Raw genomic sequence first — 24,970 nt, 5'->3', positions numbered from 1 at the left:
AATAAGTAAACATACAACATAAAAAAATAGAAAAACTACATTAAACATATGTAAGATTACCATTTTCACTAAAAGAAATGGCTTATCTTCATAATGTAACATTACCATTTTATATAAAAAAGAAAAAAAAACATAAATATAACTATTTGACTATTTGTCCAAGTTCTTGTATTAAACATTGCCGTTTTACATTAAAAATGGAAAAATACATTAAGATTTAAACATCTATCTTAAAATGTAAAATATGGATATTAAGTAAATATAAACTATAAGAAAAAGAAATACACAACTTAAAAACAATGGAAAAAGTATATTAAGATTTAAACATCTATCTTAAAATGTAAAATATAGATATTACCCAAATAGAAAGTATAAGAAAAGGAAATACACAATTTAAAAAAATGGAAGAAGTACATTAGTATTTAAATATCTATCTTAAAATGTAAATCTATCTTAAAATATAAAATTATTAGTAAATAGAAAGTATAAGAAATAGAAATACACAATATAAAGAAAAATAAATCATAAGTAAATATATAATATAAGTAAATACCCAATTTAAAAAATGGAAAATTACATTAAGATTTAAAAATATATCTTAAAATTTAAAATATAGATATTACGTAAATAGAAAGTATAACAAATGGAAATATACAATTTTAAAAAAAAAAGGAAAACGTACATTAAGATTTAAACATCTATCTTAAAATGTAAAATAGAGATATTAAGTAAATAAAAAGTCATGAAGTGGAAATAAACATTAAGCATTAAATATATATAATATATGAATTATCAATAAATAATAAGTAAATAATGTAAATATATAATATATGAATTATCTATATAATAATAAGTAAATACACAACTTTTTTAAAAAAATGGAAAAAGTTCATTAAGCATTAAGCATCTATCTTAAAATGTAAAATATATAATATAAGTTAATACACAATTTGAAAAAATGGAAAAAGTACATTAAGATTTAAATATCTATTTTAAAATATAAAATATAGATATTACGTAAAAAATTTAAGAAATGGAAATAAACATTTTAAAAAATAGAAAAAGAACATTAAGATTTAAGCATCTATCTTAAAATGTACATCTATCTTAAAATGGTAGTAAATTATATTAAAATGGAAATACCATATTAAACAAAAAAAAATAAAAATGTATAGTTTTACATCAAGAAAGTCCCTATAAAACTCATTATAACATCAACATCAACCTCACACTATGATGGATTGGTGAGTCTAACGTGAAGACAAAAATATAAATATTTGATTTTCAAGATAAGAAATTCAGCTTTTATTTAGTTACTCAATATATAATATCTTAAATTATTTTTTAAAAAATATACATAATTTATATATATAGATTAATCTTCCAAACTTAAACTATTATATTATATATGAATAATGTTTTTAAATAAAAATAATTTCTGATTTAAAAAAAATAAAAACAACAAATGGTTATTTTCAAATAATGAATGTAATTTACATTATACTATCATTTAACAAGTATTAGATACGTTTTGATATATCATTATTTTCTATTTCCAGAAAATAATAAATTGTTAAACATCAATATCATCTAGGTTAAGTATACGAACATCACAAATTCAAACATCACAAAAAATATTTACATAAACAATATTCAAAAGAATAGTTATAAACTTAATATTTGAAAATCAAAGATATTTTTGCTAAAATTGTACTTACATGGCCAAGGAGATCGACCATCTTTTTACGGATCAATCGATTATTTAGCATGTGGTCGATCCAAAAATATTCTACAGTTTAATTAAATATCTAAAACATTTATTCCAACACTCAACATATAGTTTTGCTAAATATGATAAATAGATAGCCAACAAAATTACAAAAACATATTTAAATAGTAAAAAATATGTTAATTTAACGTGTTAAAGTTTAAAAACAAATTTTAATTATGACATGTATCTTAACATTTATATAAATATATATATCATAACCTAAATATAAATGATTTAACAATTTAAATTAGAAAAAAATAAAAAATCCCGGGCGTAGCCCGGGTTAATCCCTAGTATTTATCGAAAAACATGCTCTAACAAATATAAAAATCACTACCAAACTTATTCATTACGTCACTAGACACCCAATCACTACCAACTTTAAAAATATAATAACTCTAAATAAATAAAAGATCAAACTGGAATCCAAACAGGCTGTTCACTCTCAAGGTGGATTCTCTCTCTCTCTGTGCTAAGATCGAAAGGGGAAAGAGACAGAGATCAAAGATGGGTCAGAAGATCCTCGCCGATCCTCTTCTAGAGACCAACCAAGTAACTGTCGGAGAAACCAAGAAACAGAGAAGTAACCTAACCGTTACTCTTTCTCTGGTTTTGTTTCTATGTCTGGGAACTTCAGGTATGTTTCTGTACTTTCCTTTCATGGTCTGACACAACAAGCATAGTAAGCCGTTGACTATTTGCAACTGTAACAAAAGGTGAAGTGTTTTAATCTTGTATAGGTTTTTACTGCTTTACTGACAACATAACAGTCTGGTTGTCAAATCTTGCAACCAATGACCACAGTCTTAGCCATGGAATCCATGGTGACGCGATCGAATCAGAGAACGGTGTTGTCGCAGCTGACGACGGTCGGTGCTCTGAGATTGGCGCTTCTTTCCTCAGAAAAGGCGGTCACGCCGTGGACGCCGCCGTAGCTACTACCTTATGCGTCGGTGTTGTTAATCCGATGGCTAGTGGCATCGGTGGTGGATCGTTCTTGATCGTTAGCTCGTCGGAAGATTCCAAAGCTGAGGCTTTTGACATGAGAGAAACGGCTCCATTAGCTGCTTTTAAGGTCAAAAGCTTTATCTTTTATCTTTTATTTCTTTACTAAAGAGTGTCATTTAACGTTATTCCCACAAATTAAGAAAACAATGAAAATTATTTATTATTTTAATAATTACTTTGTTCAAACAATAGTATTTTGAGATATATAAAACTATTTATAAAAGTAAAGCATTTTACAACTTATATTAAAACTAAAATATTTATAAATTCTATTAGAAATATAAAATAAATAACAAGAAAAAATATTAAAATTACAATCTTTATTAAATGAATACTATAGCAAATCAACTGATGCAGGATATGTACAAGAACGATGCGAATGCAAAATCCACCGGAGCATTGTCAATGGGAGTTCCCGGAGAGCTAGCAGGACTTCACGAGGCTTGGAAACGTTACGGACGTCTTCCATGGAAACCACTATTCAAGCCAGCAATCAAGCTAGCACGAGAAGGTTTCATCGTAGCTCCATATCTAGGACGTGCCATATCAACCCACTCTTCTAAGATACTCAAAGACAAAGGCCTACGAAGCATCTTCTCAAGAAACGGACAAGTTTTGAAACCAGGAGACACTTGCTATAACCGGGAGCTAGCTCGGAGCCTAGAGACGATCTCCGAGCTAGGTCCTGAGGGGTTCTACAACGGGACAGTAGGGGAGAAGCTTGTCAGCGACGTGAAAATGGCGGGAGGGATCATAACGATGGATGACCTAAGAAGCTATAAAGTTCGAGTAACGGATGCAATGGCCGTGGACGTTATGGGCTACACTATTCATGGAATGCCACCTCCTTCGAGCGGAACAGTTGGTTTCCCGATGGTTATCAACATCTTAGACAGCTACTCGGAGTTATACACTGCTTCGGGAAGTGATCTTGGTTTGCACCGTTTGATAGAAGCGATGAAACATATGTTAGCTGCTCGTATGGATCTTGGAGACCCTGAGTTTGTCAACGTAACAAACGCTATGAACCAAATGCTCTCTAAGCCACGTGCTGAGGAGATAAGGAAGAGGATCTTGGACAACACTACGTTCCCTCCCGAGTATTATTTGAGCCGTTGGAGCCAGCTTAGAGACCAAGGGACGAGTCATTTCTGCATTGTGGATGGGGATAGAAACAGTGTGTCTTTGACATCGACAGTGAACTACCCTTTTGGCGCTGGAGTTTTGTCTACTTCCACGGGGATTTTGCTAAACAACGAGATGGATGATTTCTCTGTACCGGAGATCACTCCTGATGATCTCCCTCCTGCGCCTACTAACTTCATTGTGCCAAACAAAAGACCGTTGTCTTCCATGACACCTCTTGTTATCACCAAGGTTTAGCATCAACGTTCTTTTTGTGTGTTATGTCATCTGTAAACTCACGGGAACCTAATGCAGGAGGGTGAGTTGGTGGCGGTGGTTGGAGGAAGTGGAGGAACGAATATAATTGCGGCGGTGATTCAAGTTTTCCTTAACTGCTTTGTGATGAAGATGAAGCCTTTAGAAGCTGTAGCGAGTGCAAGAGTTTACCATAAGGTAACAAAAACGGTTATTATGATGATGTTTGCTAGTTCAGTTAGTTCGGGTTATTCGGTTTGGTAGTTCGGTTTTTAAAAATCCTACCAAAGTTTTTGATTTGATTATTTTGGTTAAGTTTGGTTATTCCGGTTGTATGGGTTTAAAAATTGGCTAGTTCGGTTCGTTTTTTGGAATAGGTTGGGTAATTTTTTTTCCTTTTTTTTCTTAGAAAACTGAAGTAACAGATTACCTCCTAAGATTACCGAACCGAAAACAATTTTTTTAAAAAAACCTACCGAATCAAACCAAACTTCTCACCGAACTAACCGAAATTTTGGTTCGGTTCGGTTCAAAATCCCAATCCTAAAGTTTACTAATATACAAATGAAATAACGGAATGTTGTTGGTTGCAGTTAATACCTAATGTTGTTCGATATGAAAACTTCACTGCAATTAATGGGGATCACATAGGAGTTACCAAAGACAGCAAGATGTTTCTGGAAGAGAAGGGACATGAACTGGAGGAGATGTCGTCAGGTGGAGCTATTGTTCAACTTATTGTTCAGAGTTTCAAGGAAGATGAAGATAAAGAGATAGTCACTGACTTTGGAAGGAAACTTGGTAGAGATTTTATTAAGAAACCAAAACCATTCAAGGGATTACTCACTGCAGTTAGTGATCCTCGTAAAGATGGGAAGCCAGCTGCAGTTTGATTTGTTAACGTTCTCATTCAAGTCCCATTCTCCTATCATGATGTAAAGTCTAATAAGAAATTGAACCAAAACATTTCCTTATATATTTGTTCTCATAAGTGTAAATTACAGTTTGGTAAGAGCAAGATCAAACCATAAGTTTAGTACATTATTTATCACAATTATATAACCGTATGAACTCTCTTTCCAAGGAGGAAATGTATATCTCTTCTCTTTTGCATGAAGAAAGATTATAAAACATTTTGAGAAGCTTCTATCAAAATAAAGAAACCTTACTTTCTTTTCAACCAAATGTTTTCAGACGAGTTGTTTCACCAATTCATGGCACCTGCTTCACCACCCGAATGGTTTGGTTCGTGAATATCATCGTGCTTCATGAAACTAGGCTGGTTTGTTGAAGACAAAAGCCTCGCCCACATTCTGTCAGTGATCACCACCTTGTTCTGTTTCTCAGTGATCCTCTACACATTATTCAAAACCATTATTGTTAAAAATGTAAGATGATTTGATGATATAGGTTAGGTGCTCTGAGACTCACGTAGAAGGGAATGTAAGTATGTCTGCCATTGACAAGGCCAACGGTGAAGCCATTGTAACCAGCCATCACTCCATGAACCGCGCTTTGAGCTAATAGCGTGCAGCATACATTGTCTGATGCATTGCTCGGAACAGCCCTTATCATGTAAGTTGGATCTGAAACAAAACCAAATCTTTATCTTTCACTCTTCACACAAACACACAATAGCAAAACCCTAAGATATAATATAATACCTATGTATTTGAGGTTTAGGGTCATCTTCTTGGCAAAATGATCCTACAGAAGAAGAAGAGAGAAGCATAGTATATCAGTTTCTTGGTCTTTTCCTCAAGAAATTTAGTAAAGTTCACCTTGATCCGTTGGGAGATCCATAGGCCAACGTCCTGTAAAAGCTTGTTCCCAGAGGCATCTTTGAGAGTTGTGGACTGTTCATTGCTTTCAGCCAACAGATCTTGTCCAGCGCCTTCTGCAATCACAATCACCATGTGACCATTCTCCTTTAGACGTTTGCCTATAAACTCGAAAAGACCGCCTTTGCCTTCAAGAAAAAATGGAGACTCCGGGATCAAGCAACAGTCCACATCTCTGCTCGCTAGTGTTGCATACATCGCAATGAATCCTACAAAATAAACACTTGAAAACCTCTAAACATCTCTTCAGCTCAACTAAAACTTCAGTAAAAGCAAAACTGCTTACCACTATAACGTCCCATTAACTTGACAAGACCAATACCATTCTCAAAGCTTGTAGCTTCCACATGAGCTGCATTGATAGCACGTTGAGCCTCTTCTACAGCTGTGTCAAACCCAAACGATCTATCTATAATCTGCATTCAACAACGAATCAACAACCATTATCAACAACCATAAGATACAATAATCAAAACTTATAGAGATTTACAGGGATGTCATTGTCGATTGTTTTGGGGATCCCAGCAACAGCAACTTTGAGTCCACGTCTCCTAATCTCCTGCAGACACAAGATACTTCATTAACCAATGTAATGCATCATCAGATACAAAGTTTTGTGCCCTTACCTCGAATATTACAGCAGCTCCTTTCTGTGATCCATCTCCACCGATTATATAAACCTGGTTAATCCCACGATCTTGAATACTATCAACTATCTTGGTAGTGTCGTGACCACCTCTTGAAGTCCCGAGGATGGTTCCACCACGTTTATGAATATCATTCACTGTTTTTAAGTCCAAATCGATCGTGTTCCTTGCGTAGAATCCTCTGTAACCTCCCTGGAAACCCCACAGTTGATCTCAAGATTATATATAAAAAATTGAGAGAAATGATGAAAGAATGAGGGGACTTTACCTCGATTCCGAGGATTTTCTTGACACCATACATGTAAGATAATCCACAAACAATCTCTCTGATCACAGTATTAAGCCCTGGACACAGGCCACCGCATGTAACAATGCAAGCAACTACATCATCCGAATCAAAGTAAACCCTCTGACGAGGTCCTGCTCGCCTGAAATGTGTTCCTCTTGGACTATCAGGATGAACAACTATCTGCATTGAGCCAAATCTTCATTAAAGAAAGACAAATAAAACGAACGTTGATGCCTAAAGGAGAGAGCTTTAATACTTACCTTTTGAGGAACTGTGTCATCCTCATCAACAAAGTACTGCCTGAAACACACATTTTGATAAAGATTACACATTTCTAAACCGAATAAGCTTTTTGATTCAATTACGAGGGAAAAAGTAACGAACTTTGTGAAAAACCAAACGGTCACTTACTTAACAACAGAGTAAGCAGCGTTGTCCTGTAATGGATTTGGATATGTCTGAAAGCAAGCACAACAAGACATAAAAGTTTCAGACTTTATTTATCATTCCCGCTCGCATTATCAGAATCCAACATTTTGGATTAAGAGAGTTGTAACGTACAGGAGGGTTTGGGATGTAATCGGAGAAATGAGGGACGTCTTCGAGAACGTAACCGGCTGGACCGGTGACGATCTTTTTGTCGGAGTTTAAGGCAGAGGTTGCCATAACCAACCTTGTCGGAGACTCGAATCTCTGATTAACGATCAAGAGGAGACCCGAATCAAAGCTCAACGATCGATACTTCCTACCGAGTCTAGGGATCAAAGACCCGAATTGATGATGATGATGATCGGTTTCGGAAGACGTGCTCTGTTTTGAGGAGGACTTGATGAATCTATACGAATCCATACAATGAAAAATCAGAGAAAATGTTATTATTACCCATTTTTTTATGTATAGCAAACCCAAAAATGGTTTAGAGTCTTTGTTGACTTCAGTTTTTTCTTTGACAAAAAAAAAAAGAATAGAGAAGAAAAATAAAAGGTTTCACCTTTGAAGATAGTGAGGGATAGAGACGATACAAGAACTGTGGAGAAACGGATCAGGTCATCACGGGGTTGTGGTGAATGTGTTCTTTTGTTTGTTTGGATGAAGAGGATATAGTGAACAAGTGGCGATGTGTTTGTGGTGTTCTGCTTTTTAAGCAGAAGAGATTCAGGACAATGAATATAAAATTGACTCTTTCAATAATTGATAGGTTTTATTAATAACTGTTGGAAAGATATGGGGGTTTATGTGAATAACTGATAAATAAACAGGATTTTTATTTGGATTTGGCCCATTTGAGTGTTTGGTTAGGTTTCTTCTTAGAGTAATTTAGGGTACGGCGTTACGGCATGTTTCTAATCACTAATGATCCTAATTTGGTGTTAAACAGATATTTTCATTGCATAACACATATATGCAGTTGTTATTCGTGGAGGTGAAAACAATGGTCAATGTACAGGCTGATGGTTCAAAAAGAGGATATTCTCAAACTGATTATTAACTGATTCTGTTTAGTATTTGTGTGTGAGCTGTTTAATTTCTGGTCAATCAATCATCTACAATTTTTAAGAGCAAGGCTAGAGCTGGTTATTAATATTTGTGTTGTTTTCTTATTTATGGTCAATGTTGATGGGCTTTTTTCATACATTTCCGTTTTATACGTATAATAGTGTGACAAGAAAAAAATAAATCAAAACAGTGTGTAAGGAAAATAACTAGTAAGCCCGGCCCACAGAACTTCGCATCTGTTCTACATTACGCATGGACGCTCCTAGCCCATTTATTTAATGGAATAAAACCAGTCGTCCAATATGTTATTTTCATTCAACTTAATACTCTCTCTCTATTTCATTTTAATTGCCATTTTACTATTTTTTTCTTATTACATAAATAATGTCATTCTATAATTACAATACAATTCATACATACTTTTAACTCAATATATTAATTGTAAAATTCATTGATCTTATAAATAAATGTATATATCTAAAAGAGAAATTTTCTAAGATAATTTTTTTAAGTTTTTATCACAAAAATAGTATTAAATGAAAAAAATGATCAAAATAAATTTTATTAAAATATAAAAATACATTTTTACTATAGGGTTAACTAATTTAGACTTAGGGTTTAGAGTTAAGAGTTAAGGGATGGAGTTTTGGAGATAAAGTTTCAAATTTAAAAAAATAAAAATAAAAAATTTCAAAATAAAAAGAAGCTATTTTGATCTTTTTAGGTTTTGTGACAAAAAACTTAAAAATGACTATTTGAAAGAATTGACATATCTAAAATGTTATTGGTTAAATAAATGACATTAAAGAAAACATAAATGCATTTCAATCAGCTTTTTAATATGTGTAAAAAATATCTAAGTGACCGACATTTTTTGTGAAATGGAAAGAGTATAAATTTTTGAACTAATGAATTTATCCTTTTTAGTTTTCACCTCTGCATTTTAATCACAACTGTTTTATGAATATAGCAAGTTACGTCCGATTTGGATTTATGGTAAATTATCCTGTAGAATTGTAAACTGTATTTTAAGCTTTTTCTGTCAAGTCTTAAATTCTCCAAAGTCCGAACTTTGAACAAACAGCATACAAATCAGGAAGGTCACAACCTCTCAGTTTTCTTGGAGGCGTTATGCCTACGTTATTGGACCAATCACGACTTTGCACCTCCAAATTTAAAGTCCAACTCAACTACCATATAAACTTTAAGTCATGCCAAATATCTTCTGTAAAAACTATCCTCGAGCTTGCATGGTACATTGAATCTCACTCAATTGAGCAATATCAACGTTTTAATATCATTTATACTTGGAAAATAAGAGTTTACGGCGTTAATTATTGTTCTCTTATTTCCCATCTTTACTGATTTTTGACCCGTAATGTCGTCGTTTTTTTTTTTGAATGATAAGTTTTTTGGGCTTCCAACTTAAAACCAATTGGCAATTAGTGGATTGACCCAAGTCCTTTATATATTACTCAAGTCCCTTTCATATAATATATTCGATGTGGGATCTTCTCTCCAATACCCCCCCTCGAGATAATGGTGCGTATAACCGTTAATCTCGCAGAATCCATCATACCCCCTCTGAAATCATGCTTTATTTTCTAGCGATCTCGGCGGAACTGAGCCTTCTATGGGCCATCAGCTAATGGGATGATCGGGCCACTGTCCGGGTCGGATTAATGGGTCAGAGTATTGGGCCCGCTCTGATACCATGATAAGTTTCTTGGGCTTCCAACTTAAAACCAATTGGCAATTAATGGATTGGCCCAAGTTCTTTATATATTACTCAAGTCTCTTTCATATATTCGATGTGGGATCTTCTCTCCAATAAATGTTGAATATATTTTTCGATAAAGATCACTTTCACACCAATGTTCTAAGATCTTCGATGTGTTTACCACATTTGGAAGAGACTTAACATTTAGAATACCGATCTACTCGAGTTCATTTCCCGAAATCTTAAACTTTTACAAATAAACATTATCATTTGTGTTTACGTTTTATATCTTCATTTAGCATCCAAAATCGAGATGATTAGAACTTTATGATAAGAAATGGGATAATATGAAGCTCAGCTATTTTAAAGTTTATATTTTTGATTCAAAAAGTTATATAAAAATACTTAAAACAAAAATTATGAAAAAGATGTGATAATAGCCAGACAAAGAGGCAATCATAGGCATCTATATGTTTTACTCAGGACATATCTTTGGCCCCTCCATGATTTCATTCTTTGACTCTCCAATTTTTTAAAATTTCTTTTAAGTAGCAAAATATATAATTATGATGTGTATATGTATAGACACACGATATATATACATATGTGAATTTGTTTTTTCTCTTTTTCCTTTGGTGGGTTTTTACCGTTGGGATTGAGATTCTCTTTGTGTATCCATAACTCGTAACTCTTAAGTCTTAACAATAAAGTTACAAATGCATGGTATAGATAACTTGTACCTGTTTTGTGAAGTGGACTTGTTTCTGACCTACTCTTGAACTAGGTCCATTAGAGGATTTTGGTAAAGGCATTTTTAGTTTTTAATTCTTTCTTTCTGTTGCATTGTCTATTAAAAGAAAAGAAAAAACAAAAAAGGATCTTACTATAGACATTGATAATTATATTGTCACCACCAGGTCGAGAAATTTCAATACGTTTGGATGGTACCGTCCAACGGCTCTAGAATATTTGGCAATTTGATTTAGATTCTTAGAACCATAACAATAGAAATTGGTCGAAGAGAGTTCCAAGATTTAAAACTAGTAAACTACAATCCATGAATCCAATCCAGAAATCTCAACTCATGGACCCATCGTTGTGGAGCCTACATTATCTTTCATTCATACATCATAAAGAGCCGTATGAGGTTCTTACACATACCACTTTCTAGATTAAACCTATTTTAGTCAAATAGATTCACCTAGTCTCTTCGGAGAGCGTCGTCGGAGCTAGAGCTGCTCTTGCTCGTTCCGCCTCCTTCCAAGCTTTGTTGGTTGGTTTATTCAACGTCGATTCTGACTATTTCATGCTCGTGGTAGTAACCTATTTAGGGGTGCATCTGATGATTTCCCACGGTTCTCCGGTTGTCGAACAAGTATCTCTCGTTAAGTTCGTTATGTCTTGTTTTGCTGTTTTGTTGGTGTTCATTAAACTGTCGAGGTTCCCTCCAATTTTTATCTTGTTACCGGATGTAATAATTTAAAACCCTTTTAGATTTAATATAATCGTTTGTTTGACAAAAAAAGTCAAATTTTTAAATTCAGCGTTACCGGAAATCAAGAATTTTAATAGGGTTTTTCTGCAATAGATTTTCCCCATTTATTCATAAAATTACAATTCCTTATATGACAATATAATTTTTCTTTGGGAAGAATTCTTTGATATTCTATTTTACTTTTATGATTAAAACATGAAGCTTATTCTTATTCATGAAGTTTAAGTCTACGGTACACGTTTTTTTTCCAGTCTTGAATTTCATTAATTCGCTTTGTCCCTTCATCACCTTTGACCGTATATATATAGTATGATGAAAAAAAAACGAAGAAGATTGATTATACGATATAACTTTATAATCATTACAGTCAAGATACTCAAGATCACTGAAAGAAACATATCTCCATCTGGAATATTATGAATTTGTATGAAGCGTGCAATAAATATGTTTGAAGAAAATAAAATACTTCTTTCATCCAAAACAGAAAAGAACAAAGGAAATTAGCAAGCTTAATAGTAATAGTTAACAGTACTTTCAGGATTATTTCATTAAACATTTTTATGGTAAAAGGAAACTATTGTCTGAATTTGAAAGTTGAAACATATGTAATTAAAAAGAATAATTGGCATGATTTCTTAATTCATGCTAACGTAAACGGATCTCCAAGGTGACCATCTAATAATAATATATATTTCAAATTAAAAATATTCGCTTTAAGATATCCTTTTTAACTACAAACACGAATATATAATAAGAAAATAAAGAGATGGTGTGGTCCATATGATGGGTACACTGCTCAAATTGCCTTACTTGTCAAGCAACCTCTTAATTCCTTTCTCTCTGCAGAAATTGAACTTAAAATAATCGAAAAGGAAACCCAAATTTGAATAACGAAAGAATAATGATCACTTCCCCAGCTCGATGCCCATGTGACCTCTCTTCATCTTCTCGTATTTTCTTCTCTTTGATATATAACCCATCTCTTCTTCTTTGTTTGTTTCTTAATTTATTAATTTTCTTATGTTCTTAACCTTCGATCAACATATTCAAAAGTAATCAATTTAATTACTTAACTAGATGTTTAGATGGTGACCTTAGTGACGTTTATCCTACAAATCAAAATTTTATGAAAAGCAGGATGAAGTAATTATAGTTTTTTTTGTAACTGAACTATAGTTGTCAATATGGATTTTTAATATGTTATATATAGACCATAAAAATGTAAGATCGTATTTTCTTGTAAAAACCGATGTATAGTTCGTTTATTTAAAATTTTAAAATTTACATAAAGAGTACACACAGTGACACATACACTGTCACACACACACATCCATAATATATGTATGTACGTATATCAAATGATAAGTTAAGTATACATTGTCCAAATATCATCTAAAATAGACTATGCATAATATTGATATCTTTTCCAACATGAAACACACATTTTAATCATAGAGATAATATGTATAATATTGATATCTTTTGTAGTCAGTCTATACCTAAGTTGTATCAAGTTTTCGATGTTTTAAGGTATGCTCTATGTGTACAGTCTATATATTGACACGTATACATTGCACATTTAAATGTATATAAGCATAACTGCATAAGTAAATCTAATCTCGAATACAAAAAAGTGTATGAACTGTGTAGATATATGTAAACAAACCGCTTCAAAGGCTCATAGCGGCTTCTTAAACCGGCAAAGGCAAAAGAAAATTAAGGTGGGTCAGTGAATGGGTTTCAGAGCCACCTTTTCCTTTTTCTCGCTTGCTTCTTCAGTTAAAGTTTGAGATAGACACACATATATGTATATATATTTTATTATTATATGGTATTCTAATCCCCTAAAAAAGCTCTCGTATGTTTTTATTAATTTATATCCTTCAAATCCCAACTCTCATACTTTCTCTTCTTCTCCCCCCCCCTCCTTGTCATTTATTAATTCTCTCTCCTCTTTGCAATTTCTCTCTCTCTCTCTCTTGATTTGCAGATCTTATTCTGCTCGACCAAGTTTGTTCCTTTTAGCATAATTTGAGGGTTAATTCCCCATAAATTCTTACTTTGTCTTGTTGTGTCGGTTAGGTTTTCAAGAAAACCCCTCTTTTGTCTTGTCTCCTCAAAATCAGTGGTTTATTTGTCAATAATAAAAGAGGGTTTTGTTCAAGTCTTCTCTCTCTAGTCTCTCTCTATATATATAAATACTCAACTCTCCGAAATGATCAGAAGCTCTTTGTTATTATCTCTTGACCTACGCACAGACGGATAAGAGAAAGTGACCAAAGGAATTAGGGATCGAGATGAACAAGAGTAATCCTGCTGGCTCAGTTACCGGTTCAGATATAATTGACGCAAAGATCGAAGAGCATCAACTTTGTGGATCCAATAAGTGTCCCAGCTGCGGCCACAAGCTCGAGGGCAAACCAGTAAGTCATATTCCTTTTTATTTTATATTTTCTTTTAATTAACTTAAATATACATTCTTTCTACCATCCTTTTCTCATTTTAGGTCACTTGTAATTGTTTTTTTTAAGAAAAAAAAAAGAAGAAAAGAATCAAATGAAGAACATCAAGAATGATGCTCTCTGTTTTATTCTTTCGCTTACAGAAATTCAAAATCCAAAATTTAAAGTGTCTATATACGAGTCTTTATATACGCTTATATTCTCTTGTTCTTTTTCTTTATTTTAAATTTTATTTCTCTCTTTTGTTCTTTATAGCAGAATTGGGTTGGTTTACCCGCAGGAGTGAAATTTGACCCAACGGATCAAGAGTTGATAGAACATTTAGAGGCAAAAGTATTAGTTAAAGAAATGAAATCTCACCCTCTAATTGACGAATTCATCCCCACCATTGAAGGCGAAGACGGCATTTGTTACACGCATCCCGAGAAACTTCCCGGTACATAGACATATTTATACATTCCATACATTCCATACATCACATCGATCGTTATATATTATATGATTCACTATAGTATATGCTTTGTTTAATATGACTAGGGTACACTAAAGTTTAAATACTTTTTTTTCTTAAGTTGGGTCTCACCAAAGTTTTGAATCTTTTATTAGCTTCGATCACACATACATCTATATACATATTCATATTATTATTTTCATGCATTCCATATTTATAAATCACATACGAATATCTTTCATTATAATATATGATTCTTTGATATGACTAGATATAGAGAATTGGGTCATACCAAAGTTTGAATCTTTTTAATTTGGTTCACACAAGAAACATATATATAAAATAACAAAAATATTTTGTTTATTTTTTCAATTTGGTAGGAGTGACTAGAGATGGTTTAAGCAGACACTTTTTTCATAGACCCTCAAAGGCTTATACGACGGGAACAAGAAAGCGAAGAAAGATTCAAACGGAATGTGACAATAGTATGCATGGAAGTAGTAGTTCCGGGGAGACGAGGTGGCATAAGACCGGCAAGACAAGACCGGTTATGGTAAACGGTAAGCAAAAAGGTTGTAAAAAGATTTTGGTTTTGTATACCAATTTTGGTAAGAATCGAAAACCGGAGAAAACCAATTGGGTAATGCATCAATATCACTTGGGGACACATGAGGAAGAGAGAGAAGGAGAGCTTGTTGTGTCTAAGATCTTTTATCAGACTCAGCCTAGGCAATGCAATTGGTCGTCATCTACGTCAAGTCTGAACGCTATAGGTGGTGGAGGCGGTGAAGCGAATAGTGGTGGAGGCGGTGAAGCGAATAAGATGAGGAGAGGTAGTGGCACTACCAGTGGTGGGAGTTGTTCCTCGTCTAGAGAGATTATGAATGTTAATCCTACAAATCGATCTGATGAAGTAGGTGGTGTTGGTGGTGGCGCTATGGCTGTAGCGGCTGCTGCGGCGGCGGTTGTGGCTGGTCTCCCGAGTTATGCAATGGATCAACTAAGCTTTCTTCCTTTTATGAAGAGCTTCGATGAGGTATGCGCCGATTTTTTGTATATATTTCCATTTAAAAATTGGTTTTGAAATAAAATAAGTATCAAATTGGATAAATTCAATAGAAACTCAATCTAATATAACAAAAACAAGATTCTAACGTATATATAAAGAAAATCATCTATATATATATATATATACTAACCCTAAGAATACTTTTGTTACCACATTCACTTTTTTCTTCCTAATCTCAATCTAATGCGAGTGCGACATATTATAACTAATGGAAACTGAATTCAAAATCAAATAATTATTTGCAAATAAACAGTTCTCCTTTTTGGGGCATTATTTCTTATTATTTATTAATATCATGTATTTACAAGAGGATTTACCCGAAGTGATAATAATGAATGGGTAGTGATAATCAATTTTTAACTAACAGTATGACCTAAAGTTTCCCAGACGTGATAAAATCAGAAAACAATGTCTAAACCGCAACGGTTCAAACAAAGAATGAAATAATAAAACAATTGGAACAACAAATATTGTATATTGCTATATATATTTATATATACACAATTTTTGTCAATTAATTTTTAATAATTTTCAGGTGGCGAGGAGGGAAACTCTTCACACCGGGCAAGCTACATGTGATGATGTTATGGCAGAACAACTTCGTCATCGTCATCAAGCATCACCATCATCAACATCATCACATCATGTGGCTCATCACCATCATCAGCATCACCATCAGCAACAACAACGGTATCATGCATTCAACATAAGCCAGCCTACACATCCAATATCAACCATCATTTCTCCATCTACATCGCTTCACCATGCCCCCGTTAATATCCTTGACGATAATCCTTATCGTGTTCATAGAATTTTGCTCCCTAATGAAAATTACCAGGTAAGATAACTATTATTTTCTCTGTTCTTATTTACACATTTTAGTAACATTTTCAGAAAAATATACATTATTTAGTTAGTTGCGTTCACATCCCCTCACCCCAGCTCATTTTAATTAATTAGGTGAAAGTTACAATTTCATGAATATGAGCAAGTTAGCTGGAATATCACTATAGTTCGATAATCAAACTGATTTAGGAGTCATGCACCTATCATTTGTATAAGGGTCTCAACGTACAATTTAAATATGTGTATGCGTACATTTTACTACGCTGTACAAATTTTGGTTCTTGCACATGTTAGGTTTTGAAGATATTTGCATGCATATGACTTTACAATGATGGGACTACATAAGCATGCAAACTGAGTCATACCAGAATACATTGTGAAAAATAAAGGGCATAGAAGATAATTGGTCAAGAAAAAAAACAATTAAAATTGAATATAAGTATGCCTGATTTAGTCTAACTATCTATTATCCAAAGGCCAACCAAAAGTTAAGCCACTTTTTAGTGTCAGCCAAACTAAAAACAAGTAGATAACCAATGTGGTCTTAAGAGACAAGATGATTAATTTTAATGTTTAAAGACAGTTTTCTTAAAAATTAAATAATAGTTTTCTGAAATGACTTTTGCCTTTTTGACTGAACAAGGCACACCAACAACAACAAGACCAAGAAAGAGACGAGCAACACAATGATGGGAAGATGGGAGGAAGGTCAGCTTCTGGATTGGAAGAACTCATAATGGGCTGCTCTTCTTCGAACACTCATCATGATGTAAAAGATGTAAGTTATTAATCCTTTTTGACACTTAATTTCACGGGAAGCCCCTCTTTTTACCATCATGAGTTTAATGCAAAAATACACACACACGTATATATATATATATAGATTACGTATTATATGTGATTTTTATCACCTTATTATAGAATGTCATGCATAGAGTAAAATGTTGTAGTCATCATACAAGTGAAGCACGTACTGGAATCAAATGTGGTTTTGTTTTAACTGAGAGTAGTCTCGGATCTCGATTTAAATGCACGCTCTGTAAAACTGAAAAAACAAATATTTTTAAAAATAAGAACTGTTTATGATCATTGATTGATTGGTCGAAGATAACTATGCATGTTACATTTGAATAAAAAAAGAGAATATTTTTTAAATTTCTTTTCCTTTATTTTTTTCTTTTTCAGTTTTGCATGGGAAGCACTTAAAACTACATATATTCTTTTTATTTTTTTAGTTTGATTCTTTACTTAATTGGAAAGAGTTAAAACATAATTAAGTAAACAAAACCCGAAAAGAAAAAGAAAGAGAGATGTTTGTGCTTTTGATATAGTTTGCTTTCTTTTATCTATAGATTACCCTTCTAAAGAAGAACAATATATTTTTTCAAATTCTTTGCTTATTCTTCCCTTTAAACATTATTAGACCATGACTCTTAGCGGATATAAGAGAGAGACGCCTCCTAAATAATAGATATAAGAAACGTTTATTAGTTTTTTATAATTCATGCCATTAGTATAGAACTAATAGAAGGCAATGATGGAGCATTTATACATTTGTGAATATATGTATACAGAACGTGTGTATATGTAAATATTATTATGTCTTTTTCATGCGTGGTACCTCGCGAGACAAGTTCGGTAATAGACATAAGTGGCTTTCATTGTGTTCTCGTGGGAGACAGCATGTCTGCATTCCTTTTTTTAATCACTCTCAAATCGAGTGGAATATCCTTATTTTTATATATGTAAACATATTTCAAAAATATAATATATATTGTAATTCAATGTAAAATACGTAGCCCTAATATATGCCTAGTTGTGGAATGCAAATAGGCTTATACTTTATGTGAGCCTGGATTAGAATTAACATTAAAGTGAGTACTGAGTTCAGGTTCTTTGTGGGCGGTCAAATTAGGCCAGTTTGTTTCTATTTATAGCGAATGAGATGTACATAGTTTATACATGTATGCTCGCCCTATTACAAACGTATACAGTTTCATATTAATGTATATGTGTATGTATATATTGAGAAATAATATTGATTGGTGCAGGGATCATCATCAATGGGGAACCAACAAGAAGCAGAATGGTTGAAGTACTCAACAACATTTTGGCCAGCCCCTGACTCTTCTGATAATCAAGATCATCACGGGTAATTGTGCCATTTTCCAGTCTGATGATCATGACCCTCATCACAAAGTGTTGTTGCCACTTATACCTATCATGGTGGTTATCTTCATCGTCGTCATCATCATAACATCTCCACAGAAAATGGTAAATCCATCGATCTTTCACCAAAGAAGTTATATATGCATGAATTTGACATGGTGAAGGGTATTTAAGCTGCGCCAAAAAAAATCAAGTGTTTTGGTAAAAAAGTTAAAGAAGGGAAGCGAAAAAAGAAGTATAATCTGTTTTTGGAAATAGAAGAAGAAGAAGAAAAAACAAGGAATTCTGCATCAAAACCATCAATAATGCTATATAGAACCATATATATGTTTATTTTAAAATTCATTTTCTTTGTTCATTAAATATCATCGTCTGTTTTTTCTTTCTTTAGAATGAACCGTACAATCTGTTTTTTTTTGTTTAATATATATGCCGGTAAATAATATTCCTTCTGTTTCAGAAAGATCCATATTATAGAAAAAAAAATTGTTTCAAAAAGATACATTTTTTACTTTTTCAATGTATTATTTAATGAAAAATTGTAAATTATAAAAAAAAAAGTTAATGATTTTTATTGGATTTTTATTGACTAAAAATTATGGAAAATTGTTATTCACAAAAGACAATTCATTTACGATCAAATTTTAATGTATTTTCTTAATATATGTAAGAAATCTAAAATATGTATCTTTTTAAATCGGAGGGAGTATCCATTACTTGTTACAACTTTCCCTAATACAACTTATCCTACCCATTAGAAAAAAAAATCAAAAAAAGTTTAACTGACGACTGAAAACACGAGAAAAGAAAAATATATACAACCTAAGTACATTTTTAATGAATTTACCGGATAAAAAGGGAAGGTGTCCTTATTGTACGAAAAATGACTTAATTATGAAGTTTCATTTGGCCTAGAGGAAGCTATCGTGAAGATCGTCGTTCTTTTTTTTTTTTTTTTTTTCCAAAAGGAGCTTGAGGATGGTGGTGTCTGGCGGTCGAGGTTGCAACCATTGTTGAAGGGTCCAAGATGCAGCATCAGATAAACCTGAAGGAGGATTTGGAAGAATTTGTTTATGCTAATATTGGTTAAACTGTTGTTGAAAAGTCGGAAAATAAAGAAAACGTGTCCGTGGTTTTCAATTCCCGTGAAGCAAAGAACACAAATTAAAGAACATTTTTGAAGAACACAAGTTAAAGAACATTCATGTCCCATTTCTTGAGTCTGTGTCTATTCGATAAACATGCAAGCATATACGTTAAATTCAATTTGTAATCAAATTATGTTGAAGAGAATCTTGCTAATTTTCATTTTTGTAAGCAGAAGAGTTTTGTAATGCTATGGTGTCACTGTAACTAAACCAATAATTCGTGAAATTTCACCAGTGAGTTTTAACGACCATAAAATCTTATTATTCATACACAAATAAATTATAAAAATCTCATGCGACAACATCAGACGATCAAGCAATGTAGTATAATGGATTTGGAACTTTGAAAGAACGATCAGCCACGGCAAAACCTTGCAGGTCACTCCATTGATCGCCAGTATTTCCATGGAGTTTGAAGCCTTTCTTAACCATTCTTGATCGCTGCTCTGATTTGTACTCTGTAGCTGCTTTCCCTTGATCTTCTTGACCCCTACGTTAATCACATTAACCAAGAAAGCACCTTAGTTGTTTTCCTCATGTAACCGGTTCATAAGTCTAGTCTACGTGGAAAATTAGTTAGCAGATTGGTTTTGCAGCTGGGAAATTATATCACTTAAAACGGCCAGTAGTTGTTTACAGTAAACTTTACTCTTCCTAACATAAATATCTTGAAATCCCCAACTGGAAATCACTAACCTAAATTCTTTTTTTTTGTTTTTTTTTAGATGTTGTCATGTTGATAGTAACATGTATATCACATATATGACATATTTTCGACCAAAGTTCAAATCAACCAACCCGTAGATATCGGCTTCATAATGATAGTGGTTTAAGATTCAAAACTGACCGAAGTAGTCAAGTCCTGAAGTTCCAAACGAAAAATAAGATCAATATTTAGGTATAGCTTACCTCAAAAGGAGCTGATCCCAACCGGAATAACCGGCGTCCTTGAGATTTTTCTCGGTGACACTCCTCTGGGCCTCGTCTCGGCCCGTTAGCAGAATGATAGTGAAACCAAGTTTCTTCAGATCTTCATACAGTTTCAAGCTCGCGTCATAACCTGGGGTTGTACCTTGTACCACCCACTCACTAAACTCTTTCGAGTTGAATGGCTCAGCCCTAAATCCACCAGAAACCAATCAATCCGTGTGGTAGGAAAAACAAAACAATTAAAATAGCTCATAAATCTTAAACCCTAGAATCAGATCTGACTACACATATCTATCGGTTTGATCATGGTCAACAAAGTTCGTCAGATAATCATCATAACCATTGTTATAAACAACTTGGCTTTGTGCCCCAAATTTTTTAAAGTTAATGATTTTTAACAATGTGGAAGCTTACGATTTGTAATAATTTTATACTCTTTAAAACCATTAGTAATACTGAGAGTATTTACCCGTAAATGTGAGTCTTGTAGTACTCGAGGTTCGAGAGAAGCGTCTCATCGACGTCGAAGACCCATGCGTCCTTACCATCTCCGCCCATCTTGACCGTTTTAGCAAAGGCGAGCGCGTAACTAGCGACTAAACTGTAGTCCTTGTCGAACTGGCCTTTGCTGTAATAGGTTTCAAGATAGCTAACGCATTTGGATGGAACCACCTTCCATTTTACGGCATTGTTGGTCTCGACGGCCAATCTCCAGCTATCGCAGTAGGAGTCAACGGAAGAAAGAGACTCTACGATGACCGGTAGCTTCATGAGTGATGAGACGCGAGAAGAGATGACCGGACTGATTAAGACGGTGAATAACACGAGAATAAAGAACCAAATAGTATTGTTATGAGAACAAGCCATTGGAGATGCTTTTTTTTTGTATTGTGCCGAGATGGGAGATGAAGATGATTAGGTGCGAATTTATAGTAAAATCAATGTCGCGTAAATTTTTGTTGTTGTGGACGCACTACAAGAAAGAAAGTCTTTTCTGACCGAGCTTCCGACCGATATTTTTTTGGTCGGAAATTTCCGACAGATTTCCAACAGAAATCTGGTATGGTCAGAACTTACCGACGGCTAAAAAGTCGACAGAAAACGGTCAGAAGTTTCCGACCGCTTTCCGACGAAAATAATTTAAAATATTATCCGTCCGAAATCTGTCGGAAATCTGTCGGAAATTTCCGACCGAAAATAGTCGTCGAAAATCGGTCAGAAATTTCCAACGGATTTCTAACCAAAATTCGAACGTTTTTATAGCCGTTGGAAATCGGTCAGAAACGGTCAAAAGCGGTCAGAAATGTTTCTTTAAATATCACAACGGCGGTCCTGGCTCATTTACAGATTCAACTCTAAAAAATCATTCTCTACAATACAAAATGTCTTCCTCAAATCATAATGAATATTTTAGGTCTTGGATGGATCACAATCATCAAGATCCATCTACTGGACTTTTGACAGAAGAATTTGCGGAAGGTCTTCAACAATTCATGTCATTTGCGTCAAACCAGCCGAGGACTTTGGAAACGGGTAAGATGTACTGTCCTTGTCCAATTTGTCAAAATCGTAGATTTGGTACAGTTAGTGGTGTATGGAAGCACTTATATAGTAGAGGATTTATGGCGGGTTATAAAGTTTGGTATTCGCATGGTGAAACTGATTCTATGGTGAATTTCGGTAGTGCTAGTGAAGAAAATAACATGGGGGGGTTAGGAGAACAACAAGGTGGCTTAGATGAACATATAGGAACTGTTCAAATGGTTGAAGATAGGTATAGAGTAGAGGAACCAAACTTTGAAGCGCAGAAGTTTTATGATATGTTAGATGCAGCAAAACAACCATTATATGATGGTTGTAGAGATGGTATTTCACCTCTTTCAGCTGCAACAAGGATGATGTCTATTAAAACAGATTATAACTTAAGCGAAGATTGTGTTGATGCGATAGCTGGTTTTGTGAAAGATATATTGCCGGAAGATAACCTTTCACCAGCTACCTATTATGAGATACAAAAGTTAGTTTCAGGGTTGGGTTTGCCCTATCAAATGATAGATGTTTGCATCGACAACTGTATGATATACTGGGGAAGGGATGTTGATCGTACTAGTTGTCGATTTTGTCACAAACCACGGTTTCAAAAAACAAGTCGAAAGACTAAAATCCCGTATAAGAGAATGTGGTACTTGCCAATAACAGACCGACTAAAGAGGTTATACCAATCCAAACATACCGCCGATGCTATGAGATGGCATGGTGAACACAACAGCAACGGAGAAATTGCTCATCCATCAGACGCGAAAGCCTGGCAACATTTTCAGTCAGTGTATCCTAGTTTTGCATCTGAGAACAGAAATGTTTACCTTGGATTAAGTACGGATGGATTCAACCCGTTCGGAAGCCATGGGAGACAATATTCTCTTTGGCCAGTTATTGTAACACCATACAATTTACCTCCATCATTGTGCATGAAACGAGAGTTTCTCTTTCTCACAATTCTAGTTCCTGGTCCTGCACATCCTAAAAGATCCCTTGATGTCTATTTGCAACCATTGATTCATGAGTTGAAAATGCTATGGGCCGAAGGAGTTGAAGTGTATGATATATCTGCTAGGCAGAATTTTATAATGCGTGCAGTGCTTATGTGGACCATAAGTGACTTTCCCGCATACGGAATGTTATCTGGATGGACAACACATGGAAGATTAGCGTGTCAACCTCATCATCTCAGCCCTATTAAGAAGGGTCGTCGGTATGGTATCGGTCGTACCTCTGAAGCTATCTCAACCTCATCATCTCAGCTCTATGTTTCTTCCTCGAGTATTGTTCAGTACATGGAGCGGATGAAGACGGAGCTTGATGAAGAGCGGTCAAAACGTCAAGCTATTGAGGAACAGCTTCGTAGCGTGACCGCTTTCATTTCCAACCTTTACCCCGAGCAGTTCTCTGCAACTCAAACCCAGCCGGACTCTGCAACCCAAAGCCCCGACGATCGATGTTTCTAGTAAGGAACTTTGGTTTTTTTTTTTTTTACGTGCTGGAACTTTTTGCCAATGGTTTTTGGTATGTGTTTTGGTGTGATTACTTTGGTATGTTTGTACAATCTATGACTAGTAAATTAATTACTTTATCGATCGATGTATGTTTGTTTTTAACTTTGCAAATCTTTTATAAAAATTCGACTTTTAAAATTCAAAATGAAACTACCATTTCAGTATTTTATAATCCCAACCGAAATAATCGTTTCTGACCGATGCACCTGTCAGAAATATCCGACCGAAGTACCCGTCAACACTTTCTGACCGAAATATCCGTCAAATATTTCTGACCGTATCTTCCGTCAAAACTTTCTGACCGTATATTCCGTCAAAATTTTCTGACCGCAAAAACCGTCAAAACTTTCTGACCGCAATGACCGTCAAAAGTTTCTGACCGCCGTTATGGTCAGAAGTTTCTGACCGTCATTTCTGACGGAATTTCCTTCGGAAATTTCCGACCGTAAAAATTCGTCGGTTTTCGGTCAGATATTTCTGACCGTTTCTGACCGTTTGAAAATTTCTGACCATATAGATCTGACAGCCTAATCCGACGGAAATCGGTCAGAACAGGCCATTTCTAACCGTTTTCCAACGGATATGACGGTCAGAAATTACTGATTTTCTTGTAGTGACGTCGTATCAAAGGCACATGTGAACGTTGCTAATTTATAAAACTCCTCGTTTTGCAGCTCTCTAATTTTTTAATATTATCAATCTCTTTAAGAACCGTGTTATTATTACAAAGTCACTAAAGGTTGAATATATTATCTACCCGGATTACGAGTTTGATATAGACTCTACTCCAATCCGATATGAAAAAATTGGATGTTTGGAAAAATCGATCTGGATATAGATAAAAACTCCAATCCGTCGACGAAAAATTCATGGATGTGTATTCATACTGATTAAGGGAATTACGTATCTAATTACAACAACATTACTATTAAGTTTTTCAAAAAAAAAAAAAAAACATTACTATTAATGTGAACTAGGGATGTTGGTATTGGCAATGTCTGACCACGCCAACTACACCAAACTTCTCGTATTTCTAAATTACAAAAAATCTTGTTTTGCATCTCTAATTTTTTTTCATTTTCTTTGAAACCGTGTTATTACCAACTACTAAAGGTTGAACTAGAGCATCTTATAAGTTCAACATCTGTATATCACTTGATATTGCATCTCTACTTTTTTCAAAATCTCGTATTC

The 24,970-nt window shown here is 34.1% G+C and overlaps 5 protein-coding genes across 9 annotated transcripts; 3 read left to right on the top strand and 2 right to left on the bottom strand.

Moving 5' to 3' along the window:
* Positions 1-2,127: 2,127 nt before the first annotated feature.
* Positions 2,128-5,171, top strand: LOC103853781 (glutathione hydrolase 3). The gene is made up of 5 exons (XM_009130692.3): positions 2,128-2,408; positions 2,512-2,846; positions 3,137-4,156; positions 4,220-4,357; positions 4,753-5,171. Exons 1-5 carry the CDS (start codon positions 2,279-2,281, stop codon positions 5,050-5,052), a joined length of 1,923 nt encoding a protein of 640 aa, XP_009128940.1. The 5' UTR covers positions 2,128-2,278; the 3' UTR covers positions 5,053-5,171.
* LOC103853791 (ATP-dependent 6-phosphofructokinase 1) lies at positions 4,856-8,153 on the bottom strand. Of its 2 annotated transcripts, XM_018653617.2 has the most exons (13): positions 7,928-8,153; positions 7,498-7,771; positions 7,348-7,394; positions 7,197-7,236; positions 6,916-7,116; positions 6,627-6,839; positions 6,491-6,559; positions 6,287-6,416; positions 5,941-6,209; positions 5,824-5,866; positions 5,591-5,745; positions 5,329-5,513; positions 4,856-5,084 (listed from the first exon to the last, which is right to left on the bottom strand). In XM_018653617.2, the coding sequence occupies exons 2-12, from the start codon at positions 7,600-7,602 to the stop codon at positions 5,364-5,366; spliced, it is 1,422 nt and encodes a 473-aa protein (XP_018509133.1). In that variant the 5' UTR covers positions 7,603-7,771; positions 7,928-8,153; the 3' UTR covers positions 4,856-5,084; positions 5,329-5,363. The 2 variants fall into 2 exon arrangements, with proteins under 2 accessions (XP_018509133.1, XP_009128951.1); XM_009130703.3 differs by lacking the exon at positions 4,856-5,084 and having other exon boundaries at positions 5,113-5,513.
* Positions 8,154-8,389: 236 nt separating this feature from the next.
* Positions 8,390-19,979, top strand: LOC103853758 (NAC domain-containing protein 75). Of its 4 annotated transcripts, XR_001955582.2 has the most exons (7): positions 8,390-14,071; positions 14,366-14,546; positions 14,942-15,597; positions 16,166-16,468; positions 17,120-17,254; positions 18,528-18,750; positions 19,614-19,979. XR_001955582.2 is itself a non-coding variant. In XM_009130681.3 (6 exons), the coding sequence occupies exons 2-6, from the start codon at positions 14,459-14,461 to the stop codon at positions 18,630-18,632; spliced, it is 1,287 nt and encodes a 428-aa protein (XP_009128929.2). In that variant the 5' UTR covers positions 8,390-14,071; positions 14,391-14,458; the 3' UTR covers positions 18,633-19,147. The 4 variants fall into 4 exon arrangements, 3 of the variants coding, with proteins under 3 accessions (XP_009128929.2, XP_009128925.2, XP_009128919.2); XM_009130681.3 differs by lacking the exon at positions 19,614-19,979 and having other exon boundaries at positions 14,391-14,546; positions 18,528-19,147; XM_009130677.3 differs by lacking the exon at positions 19,614-19,979 and having other exon boundaries at positions 14,369-14,546; positions 18,528-19,147.
* Positions 19,980-20,028: 49 nt separating this feature from the next.
* LOC103853748 (acid phosphatase 1) lies at positions 20,029-21,640 on the bottom strand. Its single transcript, XM_009130662.3, has 3 exons — positions 21,193-21,640; positions 20,703-20,912; positions 20,029-20,283 (listed from the first exon to the last, which is right to left on the bottom strand). Exons 1-3 carry the CDS (start codon positions 21,588-21,590, stop codon positions 20,106-20,108), a joined length of 786 nt encoding a protein of 261 aa, XP_009128910.1. The 5' UTR covers positions 21,591-21,640; the 3' UTR covers positions 20,029-20,105.
* A 504-nt stretch (positions 21,641-22,144) lies between these two features.
* LOC117132418 lies at positions 22,145-23,728 on the top strand. The gene has a single exon (XM_033286418.1). It carries the CDS (start codon positions 22,145-22,147, stop codon positions 23,726-23,728), a length of 1,584 nt encoding a protein of 527 aa, XP_033142309.1.
* Positions 23,729-24,970: the final 1,242 nt, after the last annotated feature.

The sequence above is a fragment of the Brassica rapa genome, chromosome A01 (genome assembly GCF_000309985.2).
Source record: "Brassica rapa cultivar Chiifu-401-42 chromosome A01, CAAS_Brap_v3.01, whole genome shotgun sequence".
Lineage (NCBI taxonomy): Eukaryota > Viridiplantae > Streptophyta > Magnoliopsida > Brassicales > Brassicaceae > Brassica > Brassica rapa.
Note: the sequence above shows the minus strand (reverse complement) of the source record. Positions and strands in the feature narration are given on the sequence as shown.

Coding starts and splice junctions, on each gene's coding strand:
- LOC103853781 (XM_009130692.3), top strand. CDS start 2,279: ATGGGTCAGAAGATCCTCGCCGATCCTCTTCTAGAGACCAACCAAGTA. Junction 2,847..3,136: donor CTCCATTAGCTGCTTTTAAG/GTCAAAAGCTTT, acceptor CAACTGATGCAG/GATATGTACAAGAACGATGC. Junction 4,157..4,219: donor CACCTCTTGTTATCACCAAG/GTTTAGCATCAA, acceptor AACCTAATGCAG/GAGGGTGAGTTGGTGGCGGT.
- LOC103853791 (XM_018653617.2), bottom strand. CDS start 7,602: ATGGCAACCTCTGCCTTAAACTCCGACAAAAAGATCGTCACCGGTCCA. Junction 7,395..7,497: donor ATTACATCCCAAACCCTCCT/GTACGTTACAAC, acceptor GCTTGCTTTCAG/ACATATCCAAATCCATTACA. Junction 6,417..6,490: donor CAATCGACAATGACATCCCT/GTAAATCTCTAT, acceptor TGTTGAATGCAG/ATTATAGATAGATCGTTTGG.
- LOC103853758 (XM_009130671.3), top strand. CDS start 13,946: ATGAACAAGAGTAATCCTGCTGGCTCAGTTACCGGTTCAGATATAATT. Junction 14,072..14,365: donor ACAAGCTCGAGGGCAAACCA/GTAAGTCATATT, acceptor TGTTCTTTATAG/CAGAATTGGGTTGGTTTACC. Junction 15,598..16,165: donor TTATGAAGAGCTTCGATGAG/GTATGCGCCGAT, acceptor AATAATTTTCAG/GTGGCGAGGAGGGAAACTCT.
- LOC103853748 (XM_009130662.3), bottom strand. CDS start 21,590: ATGGCTTGTTCTCATAACAATACTATTTGGTTCTTTATTCTCGTGTTA. Junction 20,913..21,192: donor TACAAGACTCACATTTACGG/GTAAATACTCTC, acceptor TGGTGGATTTAG/GGCTGAGCCATTCAACTCGA. Junction 20,284..20,702: donor TGGGATCAGCTCCTTTTGAG/GTAAGCTATACC, acceptor TGATTAACGTAG/GGGTCAAGAAGATCAAGGGA.
- LOC117132418 (XM_033286418.1), top strand. CDS start 22,145: ATGGATCACAATCATCAAGATCCATCTACTGGACTTTTGACAGAAGAA.